Source organism: Amblyraja radiata, chromosome 26 (assembly GCF_010909765.2).
Source record: "Amblyraja radiata isolate CabotCenter1 chromosome 26, sAmbRad1.1.pri, whole genome shotgun sequence".
NCBI classification, from domain to species: Eukaryota; Metazoa; Chordata; class Chondrichthyes; order Rajiformes; family Rajidae; genus Amblyraja; species Amblyraja radiata.
In genome coordinates, this window is record NC_045981.1 from 21,061,451 (window position 1) to 21,082,675 (window position 21,225).

Consider the following 21,225-nt stretch of genomic DNA (forward strand, 5'->3'; position numbering starts at 1 on the left):
AGCAGCTTTTAGCACCTGCTTGAGTCATCTCGCAATGGTTTGGCTCGTCACCCGACCATAAGGTTTTTTTATGACTGACCCACAAGGCTTTTCATCTCCCTCGAATATTTTTGGTTGTGTCTATGTAGGATAGTAGGTGGGTCATGGCACATAACCGTGGTTCTGGCGGGTAAGCCCGGAATTCCACGACTGGATTAGGTGTTCCTGGTCTGCACTGTTTGATCAGTCCCTGGATAACGACAGAGATCTGGTCTGGAGCTGTTAGCATGCTGTCCAGTCGCAATAGGTGTAGTGACTGGACCCTCTGTGCAGATACAAGTGCCATCAACATGAGTGTTTTGAGCATAGATTGTTCCAGGTTGAGGGATCTGGCTGGTGGCCATCCCCTGAGGTATGTCAGGACCACACTGACATCCCATATATGGGTGTACCTTGGTCTAGGGGGTTAGAGTTGTAAATACCCTTCATTAGTTTGACCACCAGCGGGTGGGATCCCATGGCCTGTTGTCCTGGAGCTGGTTTTAAATAGACAGGCAGGGCACTTCTAGCTGTGTTGATGGCTCTGTAGCCGAGTCCTTCATCGTGGTGAAGGTTCGCCAGGAATTTCAGTACGTTGGTAACTGTAGCGGTTGAGTAGGTGGTCCCTGTATCCAAGCAGTACTTCTCCCATTTTTTGATGCTGGACAAGTGCTGTTTTTTAGTGGATGTTCGGAGGGATGCTGACATGGTGTCGACGGTTTGTTCTGATAATCCCAGTCCCAGAAGTGGTTTGTGCAGAATCTGCAACCCAGGAGTTTGATTTTTTCATGGCACGGGTGGCTTGTGCCCGACACTGGGTGTTAATAACTCTGGGTCACTGGGGAATACCATCGGAGTTTCAACAACCATGTCATGGAGTATTGGGAACCATGGCTGCGTAGGCCAGTCGGGTACTATCAAAATACCTGAAGCAGAGTCCATTTGTATTGTGCGTAGTCCCCAACTGATGAGGCAGAAGGGAGGAAATGCATAGAAGAAGAATTTCCCCAATCCAGCGCGAACGCATCTACCGCTGCTGCCTCAGGGTCTGGTTCCCAAGCGACATACATAGGTACCTGGTGATTTAGCCTTGATGCAAATAAATCGATATCTGGCGTGCCATATTGCTTGATAACTTTTGCAAATTTTTTGGGGTTTAACATCCATTCGATGTTGTCATTAAATTTACGTGACCTGGTGTCTGCCACTGTATTTAGCTTACCTGGCAGGTAAGTTGCTGATAGCCAAATATGTCTTTCGACACACCTTTTCCAAATTGTGTTGACCAACTTGTCGCATGATACCGATTTTATGCCGCCCATATGGTTAAAGTAGGCCACCATCGTAGTATTATCTATTTGTAACCGTACATGCAAGTGATGCATATTTGTGCATATGCTTTTAAACCATAAAAGTCACCCAACATCTCTAGATAATTAATGCCCAGTGTAAGTGGTAACGATGACTCTGGGTTATTCCATCTACTTCTTGTGCTGGATATAGAGTTAGTTGCTCCCCAACCTTGAGCACTGACATCTGTTTGGATAACTAACGTAGGGTTAGTGATAATAGGGCTGAAACTATGCCAAACGTTTTTTGCCCACCACTGTAGTTCTGATATTGCTTCAGTGGGTAACTTTATGACACTTTATGTACCTTTGCTCTTTGTAAGTTTTGACAGTGCAAAGGTCCGAATCATTAAATTGTTGCATGATTGTGCCAATTCAACTGTTTTGTCTCTTGGCAATGTTACAGTCACGTAGACTGAATTAATTGTGAAGCCCAAGTAGTCCATGATTGTGGATGGCTTCAACTTAGATTTATCTGGATGTAAGACAATCCCAGGGTTTCGAATAACTGTTAGGTAGCTGATACAGCTAACATAGTCAATTCCATGGTCTTGCCTATTATTTAAGATATCATCAAGATATGCCATGACAATATGTTTTTGTCTTCTGAATATTGCCAGAGCTGGTTTTAGTATCTTGGTGAATAATCTTGGGCTGATGTGAACCCATTGGGTAACGCTTTAAACTGCCATAGCTGCCCCATCCAGGTAAATTTCAGGTATCTGCGATGATCCTTGTGAATGGTACAAAATATAAACATCTTTAAGATCAATGCTTGCCATGAAGTATCCTTTGGAAATTAGTTGTTTGGCAGTAACAGCCGTTTCCATTTTGAAATGTATATACTTAACAAACATATTTAGTGAAGTTAAGTCAATGATGATGCGACATCCACCATCTTTTTTGGGTTTAGTGACGAATATTTGATACGAATTCCAAGGGTTCATGTTTTCCCATGATACCCTTTGTAATTAGTCTCACCAGTTCAGCTTGTCCCTCTCGTTTCTTTAACAGAGAGGGAAAATACCCTCTGGGGTGAATGTTGAACTGGTGGCAATTTTTCTAGTATGAATTGTATTTTGTATCCACTAATGCCATTGAGTATATACTGATCACTCGTGATAGACTCCCGTGCTTCTTAAAACAGGTGTAATCTCCCCCCTGTTAGTATTAAGCCCCTATTTTCTATATGCTGGTAGGAACCAGACCCACCTACCTCCATGGTTATGGGTATTGTTCTGTTTCCTGCCGGTCCAACGAGTCTTGCACGTCGTCTGACGTGGCGGTGATGTTGGGGGGTGGCGCATTTTCCATGGGGTCTGCTCTGGGCCCTGCTCTAAAGAAGACTTCCGGGGATAGAATGCGGACCCCGAGCTTTACACCAGTCCCATATGGTAGACGTCGACTGATGGACGCGATGGGGTGCTGCTGCTTAGGAATTATTGTTTTTTAAAACCTCTTCCATATTCTTCATATGCTTTGTGAGGTTTTTGCCGAACAGCAGTGGGTCTGGCTCAGTGGCTGGGGTATGCACAACCCCGCAAATTTAGGATTTTATGGCAGGTTTTATGATTTGTTTACAAAGGTTGTGGTCATCTCCGTATTTGTCCACGGAACGAGCAAACGATGTGATGGCTGACGTCAGGAGCCTGAGGATCCGCTGCAGTTTTCTAAGGCCTTATTGACCACCTCTCCTGTAGGGGCCTGTTGGAGAGGTGGTTAATGCTGGCCGCTGGTTTGGCCTTTAACGGCCTCCTGCACGTGGGGTTGCCACGTAGCGGTCCACCACACCTAGCAGCTCTTCCTGTTCCTGCACCCCTTGCATACTCCCGAGATCTTCAGCCATCGTCCCCTCTTCTTGACCAGCCCAGTCCTGGTCACCAAAGCTACCCTCGGGTAAGGAGGAAGCAATGGGCAGTGCACAAGGCACTGTGGAGGGAGTGCCTGAACTCCCCCTGCGAGAGCGCCCCTCACGAAGCGCGTCTCGCTGGAGCTCCTGCTCCAGGAGCCGCTCCATGCGGCTCAGGCGGCTGTCTCTCCCCCGGGCGGGTGGAGAGACGTCCCCGTCCGACAAGTCGGAAGCCACCGGCCGGACGCCTCTTCCGTGGCTTTACTTCCAGCCGGCTGCTCAGGCGCTAGCGGGCTGGGCTCGGCACGGTGTTGGGAAATAGCGGAGCGCCGGGTAAGCGGTCCTACCGCCTTGTTGCTGCCCCCCCCAGATGGAACGCTCCTCCGTGGAGTCGAGCGGGGAACAGGTCTTTTCAGGCGGCTGTCTTTCCCCCCGTGCGGGTGGAGAGAAGTCCCCGTCCGACAAGTCGGAAGCCACTGGCCGGACGCCTCTTCCGTGGCTTTACTTCCAGCCGGCTGCTCAGGCGCTAGCGGGCTGGGCTCTGCACGGTGTCGGGAAATAGCGGAGCGCCGGGTAAGCGGTCCTACCGCCTTGTTGCTGCCCCCCCCAGATGGAACGCTCCTCCGTGGAGTCGAGCGGGGAACAGGTCTTTTCAGGCGGCTGTCTTTCCCCCCGTGCGGGTGGAGAGAAGTCCCCGTCCGACAAGTCGGAAGCCACCGGCCGGGCGCCTCTTCCGTGGCTTTACTTCCAGCCCGCTGCTCAGGCGCTAGCGGGCTGGGCTCGGCACGGTGTCGGGAAATAGCGGAGCGCCGGGTAAGCAGTCCTACCGCCTTGTTGCTGCCCCCCCCCAGATGAAACGCTCCTCCGTGGAGTCGAGCGGGGGACAGGTTTGTTGAAGAGCCTTTCTTCTCTGCCTGAAAGCAGAAGGCTCCCTGTGAAAGAAACCCCGACCTCAGAGCTTACCTGACGGTCCGTTCTTTCACCTGTAGCGGGAGCGCCTGACTCACGATGCGCCGCTGTTGCACTGCTGAACGTAATGCCGCGCATGCGTGCTGAGCGGGCTCTTCACGTAGTCACTCACGTGACTCCGAAGTAAAATCTTCAATTGCTATTACTTCTTTCGGTAACGTGATTCTGGTCTTTTGCTGACAATTTTGCATGTTTGTGTTGATGAGTCTCAATCTGGTTTTGGCATCTCCTCCATCCACCCCTTCCACTGGACATCCGGAACAGAAGGTCTATACTAAATAATATATTTTAATATTTCTACAACTTCCTACCTGCGCTATGGTTTCTACTTGCCAAACTTTTTAGGAGTAACGGAAACTCTCAACACTAGATGGAGCTAAATTATTAAAGGAGAGTAAGTGAAGAAACCATGGAAAACATGGATGACATTGTTTGGTCAGCTACACTGTCACTGGGATAATGTTAAGAAAACTTCCCAAATAAAAGAAATACATAGTATAGCAGCATAAGAAAAAATCCATCCAGACAATGTAGCACAAAGTAAATTCAATCCAGCCAATCCAAAGTCCTTTTCATTGAATTAATCACCAGGGAAAGACTGAAAAGTCAACCTATTATTGAAACTTGTCAGGTATTTTTTAAGTATGGCATAAATATAGAAAGTGCCTGTTCAATGGAAATGCAGATGAGAAAAACATGTCTCTAGTTATATTTAATCCTCATTACTTCAGTTTAATTTAGTTTAGAGATACAGCACAGAAACAGACCCATCAGCCCACTGAGTCCGCACTAACCAGCGATCCCCGCACATTAACACTATCCTACACACACTAGGGACAATTTACACTTATATCAAGTCAATTAACCTACAAATCAGTACGTCTTTGGAGTGTGGGATGAAACCGAAGATCTCGGAGAAAACCCAGGTCACAGGGAGAACGTACAAACTCCGTACAGACAGCACCCATAGTCGGGATCGAACCCAGGTTTCCGGTGCTGCAACTCTACCGCTGTGCCACTGTGCTGCCCACCCATTACTGTTGTTCTTGTATCCCCTGGGAATATAGTGGATCAACAATGGGTTTATTTCTAATTCACTGAACTTTTAAATTGCATGGTCCTGAATTTACCCAACCACCATCTCCACTGCATCAACCGCTTTACCTTTCTTGGTGAGTTTGTGCTGATAGGACAGGTTGAAATATTTTGTTTGGTGCCAACAACTGAATCTCTTATAAATTAAAGTACAGGGGACAAATTATCAGAATGTTTGATACTCTAAGATCTGACAATGTAAAACCATCAGACTTCACATAAATGCTAGAAAATCAAAGATATAGGACAAAGGGAAGTTGAGTGTCAGGTCACAGAGTGGTGATGGTTTACATATGCATTTGGAACTGTCAATAGGAACATTGTGCGTCTATCTGTGTTATTTCTCAAGGAACCAAATGGCTACATTCCAACAGTTAGTGCAGCAGATAGAATGCTGGTGAATGTTACTACATCTTGTGTGAGGAATACATGTTTAATTGTTTTGTGTAGAAGGCACTGCAGATGCTGGTTTACACCGAAGATAGACACAAAATGCTGGAGTAACTCAGCGGGACAGGCAGCATCTCAGGAGAGAAAGAATGGGTGACGTTTCAGGTCAAGACCCTTCTTCAGACTGAGAGTCAGGGGGGCAGGGAGTCTAGACACATGGAAGGGTAAGGTGTGAAATCGACAGATCAAAGCAGACGATGATAAGGACATGTAGAATGGTTTATTGTTAGCTGAGGGCAAGGTGACAAGGAGGCATACAACCAGTAAAATTATTCAGATGGACAGTGAAACTAGTTGGAGAACTAGGGTGGGGGAGGAACGGAGAGAGAGGGAAAAGAAGGGTTACTGGAAGTTCAAGAAATCAATATTCATACCGCTGGGTTGTATGCCGGGTTTAATTATTTTAACTGATATGTGTGTGAGTGTATCTGTAAGTGTGTGTTTTTGTATTCTAACCAGTCACTGATTGCACAAGAAAGTAGCATTTATTGTAACTTACATGTTTCTTCCACGTGTTCCAAGGTTTCAGTCTCCTTTTCAGGCAAGCCCAGTATTTCCCTTTGCCGCATAGAGTAACTAACCAGCCCATCCAGTGCTTCTACCCAAAGCTGATAACTGTCACAAAAGAAATATGGAGAAACTGTTTCTTTGCAATAGACTTATCAGACAGCAACTTACTCACATGTATAACAAATGTTTTAATATGTTATGAATGGAGTTGAACAATATATAATCATCAGCAAACATCCCCACTTTAAATCTAATGACGGTAAGAAACACAAGGCAAATGGATTGAGTTTGTGGAAAGGGAGGAACTATTTCTGTTGTTAAGAAATTTAGAACAGTGTTAAGTTGTCTCATAATGAGAACCAGTCCATTTTGGGAGATTTCAGGAACATTTTCAAGATTGAAATCAAGACCTTTGCCAAATGGTAATCGCAAAGATATGTGGTAAGGGTGGCGGGTTGCAGTTTAGAGGACTTGAATTAATAAAGTTTGCTCAAGGGTCCAAATGGCCTGCAGTTTATGTCCATGGCTACACATATTGTGGAGAAACAAAATTCTAACCAGTATTAGGAAAAGTGTGGAACATTGTGATAACTGGTGCTAATCACTCGAACCTTAGTTCACATTGATATGCAGTGGGCGGTTATGATCTTTAAAGGTGGTAAAAGTAGATTCAGAAATACTAAACAACAGAATCTGATACATTTTTGAAGGACAATACTCTGCAAGATGAGGGTAAAGGGAATGGGACTAATTTGATTTTTTTCAATGATCCAAATGAGGGGGACATGGTTGGGCAGCAGTTGCTGCTTTACAGTGCCAGAGACCCGGATTCGATCCTGACTACAGATGCTGTCTGTACGGAGTTTGTACGTTCTTCCCGTGACCTTGTGGGTTTTCCATGGGTGCTCCATTTTCTCCCACATTCCAAAGATGTACAGGTTTGTAGGTTAATTGGCATCAGTAAACATTTTATATTGTCCCTCGTGTGTCGGATAGTGCTAGTGTACAGGGATCGCTGGTCGGTGCGGACTCAATGGCCAAAGGGTCTGTTTCCATGCTGTATCTCTAAACTAAACTAAGAGGTATAATGAATCATGTGTGATTCTACTTTGGTGCTGGGGACTCCAACCAAAATGAATTGGTCCCTGCACTAAATGTCAAAATCACACATTTGTTGTCAAATTAAATTTGAACTGGCATGTTGCAACTAACTGGCTGATGAACGGGGTCTGTAACAGTCTGAAGGGATATGACAGTATTTGATAGGGCAAGAATGAAAGTAATAACAATGTCATCACGGCTGGAAATGTTTCATTATGAAGAGAAACTGGCTGGACAAGGATTGCTTTCCTTGGAATAAAGCAAGCTGGAGACGATTTAATAAATGTAAATAAATTTGAAAGTCCGAGACAAGATGAATAAGCAGTGTAGGTTTGTAGGTTAACTGGCCTCTGTAAATTGCCCAAGTGTGTAGGGAATGGGAGAGTGGGATAACATAGAACCAGTGAACGTGTGAACGATGGTCAGTGTGGACTCAAAGGGCTGAAGGGCCTGTTTCCATGCGATATCTCTAAACTAAACGATTCTAAACTAAATTATACTAAAGACATCTTTCCCATGGCAGGTCAAGTAAAATCAAGCCTGATTTCTTAAGGCTTCATCAGGGAAATCATGCTTGACTAATCTTCTGGAATTTTTTGAGGATGTAACAAGTAGAATGGATAAGGGAGAGCCAGTGGATGTGATGTATCTGGACTTTCAAAAAGCCATTGACAAGGTCCCACACAAGAGATTAGTGTGCAAAATTAGAGCACATGGTATTGGGGGTAAGGTATTGACATGGATAGAGAACTGGTTGGCAGACAGGAAGCAAAGAGTAGGAATTATTGGGTCCTTTTCAGAATGGCAGGCAGTGACTAGTGGGGTGCCACAAGGCTCATCGCTGGGACCCCAGTTATTTACAATATATATTAACAAATTTAGATGAAGGAATTAAATGTAACATCTCCAAGTTTGCCATGATGCAACTAATTTGGTTATTTTCCAAAGTATACCAGCAGAGGTTTGTTAAAAGTATGCAATGACATGCCAAATGTCTTTAAACATCTAAGAATGTAGAGATGTTGGTATTCCGTGTTCATCCTTCCTTACAACTATGTGTTGGACCCAAGAGAGGTCATCAGGTCTGTTAACTCCCAGGAATTTGAAGCTGTCAATTCCCTCCATTGCAGATCGACCAATGAAGACAGAGAAGGCAATAAAAGGGGACACAGAATTAGCAGAAAGTTGAGTTAAGAGAGGTGGAATGAGGAATTCACTGACTGAGAGGATGGTGAAAGCAGAAACCAATACTAATACCAATATCCTCAGCACATTTAAAAAATACCTTCATGAATACCAGAAACACCCTGGATCAAGATTGCAAAGTGGCTTCTTCAAAATAGCTTCCCTTTTGCTGGCATTGATAATATTTTGATGGTTTCATACAAAGTCAACTATTCCACTCAGTGATTTGACAAATATGTGTTTCACTGAAAGCTTATCTTTGAAGAGAAGGAAAACAGAATAAAATAACAAGGATGTAGAGTGCCACTTACACAATTTTATAGTTAATATTCTCTTGTATTGTGATTGATGTTGTGTAGAGTTCCAGCATCTTTAAGTTGAGATGTTCCAGGCCCCTCTCTTTCTGCTGTTCATCTTCCAGCAACGTTAGCACATCCTGACAAAGAAGTATGGTATATAATCAGAAGCATTCCTCATACACTCAAAATCAGCTACAAATATGGATAACCGCTTTCAGAACTGAAAAGCCTCCTTAATGCTACCACTCTCCCTCGGAACGCACACAGCAAGTTCCCACGCGCAAAACACCATAATCTGTAAACTGTTTTAACCGAAGATGGACACAAAATGCTGGAGTAACTCAGCGGAACAGGCAGCATCTCTGGAGAGAATGGGTGACGTTTCGTGTCGAGACCATTCTTCAGCCCTGAAGACTGAGTCTGAAGAGTCTCGACCCGAAATGCCACCCATTTCTTCTCTCCAGAGACAAAGGCCAGAGATGAAAAGACTGGTCTAGACAAAAGGATTGAATTGTCAGGATTCATAAAGCTAGAGGAAGGAATGTAGGTGGAAGGGGAAAGGAAGGAGAGAAATAGGTGCGAGTCCAGGTGGGGCACAGAGGTGGGGGTGGGGGTGGGGCACAGAGGTGGGGGTGGGGGTGGGGCACAGGGGTGGGGGTGGGGGTGGAGCAGTGGAATTATGGAAGAAGGGAACGGGGTGTAGGCCTTGGCAAACCAAGCACAAGTGTTTGGCAAAATGGTTTCATAGCATACTTAGATCAAAATCATTGATCATGTTCACAATAAACTCAAAGAAATTATACCTGTCTAAAAGAACTAACAGATAGGTCCCATTGAGGTTCTGGCTCAACAGGTTGAACAGTCGCCGGCAGGGCGTCATCAGGAGGTTTATCATTCTCATCAAGTTCCAAATCCGGCGAACTCTTGTTTGGGGAATGGATTGAGATCGAAGATGTTTGTATCACCATAGCAATGTTCACATCTACAAGTGGCTTTCCAATTTCTGCTTCTCCTTCATCTTTACTTGGCACAAAGCACTCTTTCCATAATTCCTTTAGACTTTGTACTATATCGTACTTGTAATGCAGCTACAGAGGAGGAAACAATGAATTAAATAATAATCACCAAATTCACCCAACAACTGTTCATGTGCACTGATATGGACAGAATAACAATCTTAATAATAGTTATGATGAACTTATCTTTTTTTTTTCCTTTATCCCTCCTGGTTTATGTACATTTTTTGGAATAATATGTGAGTGCGCTTTGGCAGTTAGTGCACTCTGTTATTGTTAGAGGTCAAGTAGATGTTGTGGTGGAAAAGGATGGGGAGAGACAGTTATCTTTATCATTCAGCCATAACTGATAGAACATTTGCAAAAACCCCTAGAGAAGCCACTTCCAGCCGATTCTCTAGAATGTCCAAGTTTTGCTATTTATTTCTCAGATACAGAAATAAGCCATTCAGCCCATCAAATCTATGAAAGCTTTCACAGAATTCCCAACAATCCCTTCCCCCAATTCTTTCACTGCAAGCTATCCCCATTCTGATGCCCTTGATTCTCCTATCACTCACAACCAGCACTGCCCCCCCCCACATAACTTTGGGATGGTGTAGAAAGCAGGAGCAGCCATAAAAGCCCTTATGACCATGGGAAGAATGTGACACCGATTAGAGTCAGAACTGGACACAGTTTGCTGAAGCATGAACAAAAGCCTGAACTGCTTTGCCATTCTACCAAGTTAAAGAGGACAAAGTGGAAACTCCCTCACTTTCCGACATCAACAAAAATGTCATCATGAAATAAAATCAGAATAAAATACTCGAGATACTCAGCAGATCGTGCAGCATCTTTGGAGAGAGAAACAGAGTTTGTGCTTCATGCCAATGACACTTCTTCAGAGAAAGGATCAACAACAACACTCAGTCTGAAGAAGGGTCTCGACCCGAAACGTCACCCATTCCTTCTCTCCAGAGATGCTGCCTGACCCACTGAGTTACTCCAGCATTTTGTGTACAACCTCAACACTAACTCCTTTACTCTAACCTGCACATGGTCTCCAGTATTCTCTCTTTTTATTTCAATTTCCAGCATCTGCGGTTTTTGTGTTTTCTGCAAAAAATGTATTTGAATGATAGTTGAGCTGGAACAATTCTGCTCTGGAAAATGCTATGGTTCCAATCTCCAACCATTCCGTTATTCATTTATGTCTTCCCACTCTCCCAACACCATTTGACACCGTTAGATCCATATAAACATATGAGCTTTTCTTCTCACGTGAAAGATGTGACAGAAAGACAAGCAATATTTGCTTATAACAACATATTAGTTATTAGAGAACATTAGAAAATGTTGAAGGAACTGCAAAGGTTAATCTGGTGAGAAGAGCAGGATGTGTTGCTGGTGGTTCTAAAGGGAACTGTTGGCCTACAGCCATGAGGCAAGTCCAGAACTGCCAGGCATGCAGAACATGACTCGGAAAGTCTGGAGGCTGAGCCTGGAGTCCAAGGGTGAAGATTGCAGAAATCACCTTTTGGATCTCATCGATTTCAAAGTGAGATATCGATTTAGGAGGCAAAGTGGTGATCACAACATTAAAAATGCTTTAATTATTTATACGCACTTTAATGTTTGATTAAACATATCTTTAACATTTTTTAAATATTACAATTTTTATTATTTTAAATTAAAAACATTAAATGCTTCAATTTATATATTTTTTACATGGCTTTAAATGTCAATGTCCTTTCACAGTTGGCGAAACTGGTGCCAACTTTGTTTGGGCTGTGGACATCTACACCATGCCACTCTGGCTCCAGTCTCCCACTGAAATCCCGCATTCAGAGACCACGACGTAACCTCTCCAGATCTGGCCCAGGCAAGGGGAGAATTTGGGGAGGGTGAGGGTGGTTTATACTTCAGAATAAACTTTATTTACAATTGGAAATTTTCTGTATTCACATGTATAAAGAAATTTAAATTCTGCTATAAGTGAAAAAACAAGTTCTTACCTTGGGGTTATTCTTCTTAAAGATGTCTTCCTCGGTGAGTGGAGCCCAAGGAGGAGACTGAGACCTCTGTGGCGTTTGCACACCAGCTACAACCTTGTTGAGGATGCGTTCAATAATGGCCATCTTCTCCTTCATCTCAAGTTCTGCCTGAAGTGTTGGAAGCAAACTGCTGAAGAGCAATCTCAACTAGCCAACTGACAATTCATTACCATGCACAAACTGCCAGAATAAGTGTGAATGTGGTCTCATAATTGGAAATTTTATTTCAAAATGGCAATGCATTTGTTCTAAAACTAAAAAGTATTTTATCACTTTCAAAAATGTTAATTCTCCAAACAGCTGACAAAAGATTATTTAGCAAGTGCATCTTATGCCCGCTGTAATTTCAGTGTCATCCCAATGTTTTGTCTCAGAAGTGGATTAGATCTTCCTTGAACCTAAGAATTTTTAAACTTTATCCAGCACAATTGGCTGGGTCTGATACAACTATCATTACCTCTGACTATTTTGCATGAATCCAAGCTGTTGTTATAAATTGTTCCCTGACTGTCCCTGGGATGGTATAAATACTTCATTCCATTCATTGCTTTCTTCTCGAAAGTCAAATATATATCCATATCAAGCTGACATATCACAGGTTTCATTTTCAATATCTGCATTTTATAAAGAACCTTACCTTCTTATAGTCTGCAATTCTAAGTAATTATTGAATTTCACAGCCTTCAAAACTGCTCTGCATCAGATTAGAATCGTGCCTTACTTGAATTTTGGAGAAAATATATTGAAACTATTCCCATGTTTATAGTTTCCAGGATTAGAAGGATATAGCCATGAAACTTGAGCCAGGATTTTTGTAAAATAAGTAACAAAAGTGATGCAATGGGTAATGGAAGCCTGAAAATCTCATGTATACAAATAACATTGGTTGATTTTTTGTAAAGGTGGTTCTGTGGAGTTAAAGCAAAGATCTGCCATGATCTCATTGGACAATGCTAGCCTGAAGATATTGAGTTCCAAAGTGAGAAGTATTGACAATACAGTGGATACATTAACTATAAACAGATATGAGTAAATATGATATAGTTGCAAATATGGAGGCATAAGTTTAGGGTAACCTGGGATGGGAATTGAAGATCCAGAGAAACTTAATATTTGGGAAGAACAGGCAAAAAGGGAAAGGGTGTAAGTAGAATTAATTAGTAGATAAGTGAATTAATTCAATAGTGGGAAAGAATGCCAGCTCTGTGAATATTAATGTGGAACTTGTGTGGGTGGAACTAAGGAACACCAAAGGCATAAAAATGTTAGAGGGGTTGTATATACATTCTTGAATCATTGGTGATGATGCAGAGAATGGCACTAACAGAAAGTTACAGGTGTATGCAATAAGGTTACAACTTTATTCGTACTAAAATTGTAGAGCAAGAATTTCTCGAGCGCATTGATGATAACTTCTTGGACCACTCTACTGCGCAACCAACTAGAGAGCAGGCCAGCTTACACTGGACATTGTGTAATGATAATGGATCAATAAGCAGTCTTGTGTGCATTCATTGCAGAGAAGCGATCACAATGTGGTAAAATTCTTGATTAAAACGGGGAGTGTGAGAATGAATCAGGTATAAGTTGGCTGAGATAGATTGGAAAAACTCTTTAAATGATTGACAATGGTTAGACAATGGTTAGACAATGGCCAGCATTTAAAGAATTGCTCCAATCCTTATCGGCACAAATATTAAACCAAAAAAGTGCCTCTCCAATGGATTTTAAAACAAACCAGGGATGGCATCAGATACAAAAAGAGATGTCAAATCTCATCTTGGAATTCAGTAAATTCTAGCACGATAAAGGGATTGAATAGGAAAGGGGAACTGTGTATAAGAATTAAGAGAAAAAATCTGGCTGTAAAATGAGGAAAAAGAGATTAGTGAAGGCAAATGTAGGTGATGGGGAATTTACAATAAGAAATGGAGACAGGGCAGACAAAATGATTTATACTTTAATTCTATCCTCACAAAGGAGGACATCAATAACTCCCTCACAAATATTGGGAAGCAATGTCCACCAAGAGGAACATAATTAAACAAATATTAGTGGAAAAATAGCATTAGAGAAACGGAAGGAATTAAAGACGAGTAAATCACCAGAGCTCGATAGACTGCATTCTAGAATATTTACAAAATGGTTCTAGAAATAATGAATGAATTGATAGTCATTTGCCAACATTATTTAGATTTCTGAAGCGTTACATGCGATCAGCAAGTCTAGGAACAGAGGTTGCAATCCGATGGGTAAGCCATTTTAGACTGGGATGAAGAGAGGGTTGTGATTTCTTATCGCACAGAGTGATGAACATGTTGAATTCTCCAGCCAGAAAGCTTTTGTAGCCAAATCATTAAATATGCAAGAAGAAACTGGATATTTTTCTGAGCTCTGGAACGATCAAGAGACATGGAGAGAAAGCTAAGCAGGGCACAGGATTTGGATGATCAACCATGATTAGTCTGAAGAAGGGTCTCAACCCGAAATGTCACCCATTCCTTCTCTCCAGAGATGCTGCCTGTCCCGCTGAGTTACTCCAGCATTTTGTGTCTACCTTCGATTTAAACCAGCATCTGCAGTTCTTTCCGACACATCAACTGTGATTACTTTGAAAGGCAGAACAGGCTTGAAGAATGGTCTCCTGCTCCCAACTTCTGTGTTTCTATGCCTCCATGAATATTATAGCATGCCTGAGGGTTAAATTGCTAACTTCTGTTACTATGCTTTGTCCTTTTCTACTGTGACTAATATGCAGTTCCAAACACAAAGCCATCTGGCTGACTTTTAACTGTTCTCCGTGATGGTCTAGGAAGCTAAGATAACATTTGGACTTGAAAAAACAAACCCAGTAAAGAAGCTTCATGTCTGTTAATATGCCAAATAAATCCGAAGACATGGCAAACCAATATTAATAGATTCATAAATGCAGGTAATGTGTTTTGCACTAATGCCTAGTTTTTTTTCTCATCTTTGTCTTTTATTTTTACTCTTGCAGAATTTACATGTAATTCAAGTACAATTTATGTTTTGTGAGTTGTCTGAGTTTTTGTATCTATAATGCTGTTGCAAGCAATATTTTCATTGTATCTGTACCTCACCGTATTGGTCCGTATGACAGTACAGTCACATGACTGACTTGAACTTCAGTACAGACAGTAGTAAGCCCCCAACATGGTACTGACCTGTAGCTGTTGCCTTGTCTCTTCATTCCTATCTGCAAAGAGAGCCACACCCCACAGCGCCACATGCAGAGATGCCCCTGCCAACAACACTGGGTGGGTGCAAAACTCCCAGATATCGGTGAAGACCCCAGCATTCGGCGACTTAAAGGTGAATGGGAAATTAATTGTCTCTCCGGGAAGAATGACTCCTAGCAAACAGAATGGCGTACAGAAATAATCAGAAATTGTGTCATTTGAATGAACAAGTTGCAATTAATTGACAAAATACTTGCAACATGATAAGTATGAAGTAATGCATATTGGGAGTTCTAATCAGGGGAGGACCTGCACAGCGAATAGTAGAACTGTTGAGAATATTGAGGGACAGATGGACCTTAGTATACAGTCTCTAGATCCCTGAAGGTGACTGTACAACTCAGTAGAGCGTTAAGAATGCATATGGGATGTTAGCCTTCATTAGACGGGGCACAGAACATAAGAGCAAGGAAGTTATGGTATGGCTTCATTAAACATTTGTGGGGCTACCTCTGGAAGATAATGTTCAGTTCAGGTCACCACTGTGTAAAAGATACGTGAGTGCTCTGGAGATGGTGCCGAGGAGATTTACCTTGATGTTCACAGAGTCCTATTGGTATTGAAATTAGTTTATTATTGTCAAGTGTACCTGCATGCAGTAAAAAGGTTTGTTTACACACTATCAAGTCAAATCATACTGTACATGAGTACAATCAATTCATGCACAGATAGTGCAAAGAGAAAAATACCAGAGTGTAAAATACAATGTTACACCTTTATAGCATTGCAGTTACAGAGAACAAGTCGAAGGTCCACAATGAGATAGGTTGGAATGTGGAAACTACACCGTAATTATGGGAGAATGGTTCAGTAGTCTAACAGCAGAGACTAAGCTGTTCCCGAGTCTGGTGGGACATGCTTTCAAGCTTTTGCATCTTCTGCCAGACAAGGGAGGGGAGGAGATGGAATGACTACGGTGAAAAAGGTCCTTGACTATGTTTGCTAGTTTACCAAAGCAGCGTAAAGGTAGATTGAGTTGATGGTGGGGAGGCTGATTTGTGATGGACTGGGCAACATTCATCATAGATATTTTTTTAAATTATCCTCATATGCTCATTAATGTCCCCCCCCTCCTCCCCCCCCCCCCCCACTAGGAACATTTACAGTGGCCAAAGATGTGGAAGTTAACAGGAGAACTCGGAGAAAGATGTTTAGAACGAATATAAGGAAGATTTTTTTTCACTAGAGGATGGTTGAAATTTGGAGTGCGCTACCTGAGGGAGTGGTGGAAGCATAGACCCTCAAAATATTTTAGAAGTATCTAGACGTGTACTTGACTATCCAAGGCATAGAAGGCTACAGAGTAAGTGCTGATAAATAAGAATAGTATAAATGTCTACTTGATGGTTGGTATGGATAAATTGGGATAACAGGGCTGAATCTAAAAGGAAATCCACCATGGTGAAGCTAAACAGCTCCTTTCTCTACAATGTCTCTTCAAACACTGCCAATGCAGGTACAGCAGAAATAAGATGCAGAAGACTACTGCCCCTACACCAGGCAATCAAAATCTTCAAGGATAGGTGCAAATTTGGATCATCACCGGTGATAATCAGTGCAAACCTGAATTGGTGCTGAAGTAGAATCTTTGCATCCAAGCCGTACTTGGGCTCTTCACACAATGTTTTGGCTCAGGCAGGCGCTTCCACTTATAGTGGATGACAGTGGTCCCATCATTTATCAGCTCCAGACAGGACATGGCCTTATCACCTACCATTGCTTCAAATGTGAGTCGGACAATCATACCAACTTCATCCTGGGGGAATAATAAGAAATTATGACAGTGCAGCATAGAATCATAGAGCCGTACACCACAAAAACAATCCATTCCTCCATGTCCACACAAAATATCAAGTACTGATCTAATCCCATTCCATAAGCCATTCCCAGTCTTCCATGTGAGATCTTGTCAATGCTTAACTGAAGTTGCCTAGACTACGGCAAACACATTTCCTTCAATACATATATTTCCCCCCTAACAATGCAATGTTGATATCTTTGATTAATCCCTGCATCTGCAAATACAGATTAATCCTTTCCTGAGAATATTTTCCAATAACTTCACTAGCAGTGACATTAGACTAACTGGTTGTAATTGTCTTGTTTATCTCCGCTGCCCTTTTTGAATAATGGTATTTCATTTACTGTTCTCCAGTCATCTGTCACCTCACCTGCAGCCAGCGAAGATTTAAAATTCTCTCTCTGCTCCTCAGCTACCTCATTCCTTATCTCACATGTCAGCCAGGGAATATATCCAATTCCACGCCTATAAAGACATTTAATACAAAGATAGACAAAAAGCTGGAGTATCTCAGCAGGACAGGCAGCATCTCTGGAGATGTGGAGTGCAGAAGCGGATGGGAAAGGGAAGATGAAACTGGTAATGGAATTCCGTTGTATCTAGTGGAAATGTTGGAGAATTGTGTGTTGGATGCGGAGGCTGGTGGGTACAAGTATTGCTGTTGCTGTTTTTGTTTGGGGGCTGGAGGGGTGAGAGCAGAGGTGTGGGAAATGAAGATGTGTGTGAGGGCACCATCAACCACAGTGGGATAAAGCTATGGTTCCTGAAAAAGGAAGACATTTCAAATGTCCTGGAGTGGAGAGTCACATTTTGAGAACAGATATGACAGAGATGGAGAAACTGATAGTAGGATGATCTACAAGAGACAGTATAAGATAAGTTGTAGTTTAGATAGCTGTGGGAGTCAGTGGACTTGTAGTAAGTGATAGTTTGTCTCCTGAGATGGAAACAGAGAGATCAAGAAAGGAGAGCGATGTGTCAAGAGAGAGTTAGATTTAGCTCTTAGGGTTAAAGGAATCAAGGGATACGGGTACTGATTTTGGATGATCAGCCATGATCGTATTGAATGGCGGTGTTGGCTCGAATGGCCGAATGGCCTACTCCTGCACCTATTTTCTATGTCTCTATCTGTCAGAAATAGTCCAAATGAATTTGAGGACAGGGTGAAGTTGATGAAATTGAAGAGTTGTATACAGATCAATAATGTAGCACCAATGCAGTGGTCAGTGTAAGTTGGGGAATGGTGCCAGAGGCGGTTGAAATAAAGACTGTTCCACGTTGCCAATGAAAAGGCAGGCTTGGCTTGGGCCCATGTGATGGCCCAAAGCTATACCTTTTATTAGTAGAAAATGTGAGGAAACAAAAGAGATAACGACACAAACAATATTTCATTATTTAGGCACTTTTTATGGTCATCTCTATACTTTTTTAAACTTTTAAGATCGACTTGAGATATGACAATTATTTAGAATAGAACTTTCCATTTCCTAGTAAGCCAGCACAAATACATAGTATGGAACTAAACATGTGTGTGTGGGACTATCCTTTTCTGTGGTACGTGCTCCAATTTTTATTTTGTCTCCCAATACTCAGCAAATTGGAAAGCTCTGTGGTCCCATAATTGGTCTTTTATCAAGTGCAGAAAACCTGGAGCTTAGTAGCAGGATGTGATATCTGGACAATATATAAGTAAAATTGATAACTAATTTCAGGATTTTTAATCCTGCCTTTATACAAAGGCTATAATCGACTCAATCAGAATCACCATTGAGTCCTCAGGCAAACAAAGGAATGTGGGAGGTTTGGTAAATGATCCACAAAATGATCTGTCTTCCTGCAAAATGAAGAAGGGTCTGAAGAAGGGTTTCGGCCCAAAACCTTGCCTCTTTCCTTCGTTCCATAGATGCTGCCGCACCCGCTGAGTTTCTCCAGCAATTTTGTCTACCTTTCTGCAAAATAAGATGGAGGAGGTGTAGAGCACCTGAACGCTGCCCACTACCAAGGACATGGAAAGGCAGGAGATGTGCTCTGGACTGTAGGGCCTCTTATGCCAAAGTGGAGACAACTCATGTCCTAAAAGTGCTTCTTGTGGGTTTGAGTTCTCCCTGGTGGTGTTAATAGAGAGCTGTGGCATTCTGCAGCCAGAGCTGTGCCTGAACTACTTTGCCTTTGGTCACAGTGGCTCTTAATCGTTTGCTTCTGTCTCCTTCCAGACTGGGACTGGACATTTTGGTGATGTCTCCCAGTAAATGTCCCTCTACTACATCATGGAGTTTACATACATCTGTTTCAGCAGATAACACGTTTACTGGTTTGTTGATGGAATGAACACAAATTATGCTCAGAGATATTGCCAACTAACATGAACTTTATTGATGGCAATAGGCTCAATTCCAAAAATGTTTACCTTATGTTCAGTCATGAACAATATCATGGTAAATATCGGGCATATGTGGAGCTTGCATCATTAATTTATGACACAGCATTCAGTCATGCTCACCACATTTCAGTTATCTTAGTTACTGAGGACAGAGACTGACCTCTTGATACTTGGGCATCATTCCAGTCAAGGCTGATGGGAAAAGAGGAGAGTGCTCTAGCAAGGAGACCCACAACCAGAAGGATTATTGCAGAACCCACACAAAAACATACTTTAAATGCCTAGACTGTGCTGGAGATTCACTCCAATACTTTGCAGTGAATGTTGTCACTTTCTGATAATTTGACACACTCCCTCAAATGATCTGTCATGTAGGTATTTTTCCTCCAGAGAGACAGCAGGAGAAGGAAGAAGACCAAAGGGGAGAGGATGATGCATCACCCTTTCTGACCATGCAGTGAGGGACTTACATATCACCGTCAGGTGATCAAGTAGTCCGTGCCTGCAAACAGCAAAACGGACAATGCATGGGTTAAAATCAGCAATTAGCACTGGCTGAATATAGGTGAATGGCCATGAACAGCGAGTTAATGTATAATTCCTCTTTCAGGAAAATTTCAAGGACATTACCATAATTAATTTCCAGCATCAACATTGTGGAGTGGTTACCATTGATCAGAAGGCTTATCTGGACCACAAGTGTGTCGTTGTGATTGCAACATCGAGGTCTGCATTCTGAGACTGGGGACCAAATTCTGATCCCTAAAGCATCTACACCATTCACAACAATGTAATTGTTCACTTTCCTAAATAAGAACAGTCCTGGTAACATTTAAATTTAACACCAATTACTTTAATTGTCATCCTGAATATTCTCCCCCTTAACCACTGGGGTTGCAGTGTATTCTGTCCATAAAATTCACAACGACAAGTATCTTTAATCTATCTTGAGAATGTACTTCAGTTCAACCCCTTTGCAAGCTCTGATTCTCCAGTGTTATGGATTGATATAAATCATTTCAAGATACTGAATTGTTCATCTTCCATTAGTACCGGCTAGATATGAAGCAAGCACAGAAGATAAAAGGGGTCATGGTAACTTAACTATCACACTATCCACATGCTCCACCTATTAACAAGAGTCATCAAGAAGCACTGACTGTAACCTCTTCACCTTATGAGAACAGGAGTCCTTTATCCAACGAGCCGGATGTCCACAGAACATAATGGATGGACCAATGATTGGTTCATTAATGACGTCGGGGTAGTTCTCCAGCAAATCACTAAAAAGAACAAAAAAAGAGGTATTGTAAATCATAATTATCAATATCATCACCTGCTGATCAATTGCAGAGCTATCGTTTAATCAAACAATCACACCCTCACACAATAAATGATCACATCATTATAAGAAAAAAACATAATTAAAAGGAACTAATTAAAATCACATCAGACAAAGAAATGTACAAAAGCTATTGCTAACATGAGGGAAGTAACTTATCTGCTAGGTTTGGGTGTAAGCATATTGATGCTTACTGTGGCAATGACTTGACAACTACTTAATTTAAATCAAATGTTGCAATTGAAAAATCTCACAGAACATTTAATTTCATCCTTTAACATCTCTTCATGGCTCCAATAAGACACATGGACTAGCTGCTAAAAGACAATGGTAGCTAAAAGCTGCTAAAAGACAATGGTAGCTAAAAGCTGCTAAAAGACAATGGTAGCTAAAAGCTGCTAAAAGACAATGGTAGCTGCTTTAAAACATGGGTGATAACACCCATGAGTAACGCAACCAATGAGGACCAGGAATAGTACTGCCAAAACCACTCACAATTTTCATTGGGCCAGTCATTACCATCTGTAGACCCTCCTCAGTATGCAACAGTTAGCATCACTAAACC

General features: G+C 42.2%; 1 protein-coding gene across 1 annotated transcript in view; it reads right to left on the reverse strand.

The window, feature by feature from the left end:
• Positions 1–21,225, reverse strand: part of LOC116988037 (MYCBP associated protein) — a 62,570-nt gene that overhangs the window by 10,492 nt on the left and 30,853 nt on the right. The window contains exons 10-16 of the mRNA XM_033044457.1: positions 20,493–20,601; positions 16,701–16,893; positions 15,063–15,250; positions 11,839–11,985; positions 9,629–9,913; positions 8,838–8,962; positions 6,230–6,345 (exon numbers count right to left, since the gene is read on the reverse strand). Coding sequence (XP_032900348.1) covers positions 6,230–6,345; positions 8,838–8,962; positions 9,629–9,913; positions 11,839–11,985; positions 15,063–15,250; positions 16,701–16,893; positions 20,493–20,601 — 1,163 coding nt within the window. The remainder of the gene's footprint in view (positions 1–6,229; positions 6,346–8,837; positions 8,963–9,628; positions 9,914–11,838; positions 11,986–15,062; positions 15,251–16,700; positions 16,894–20,492; positions 20,602–21,225) is intronic.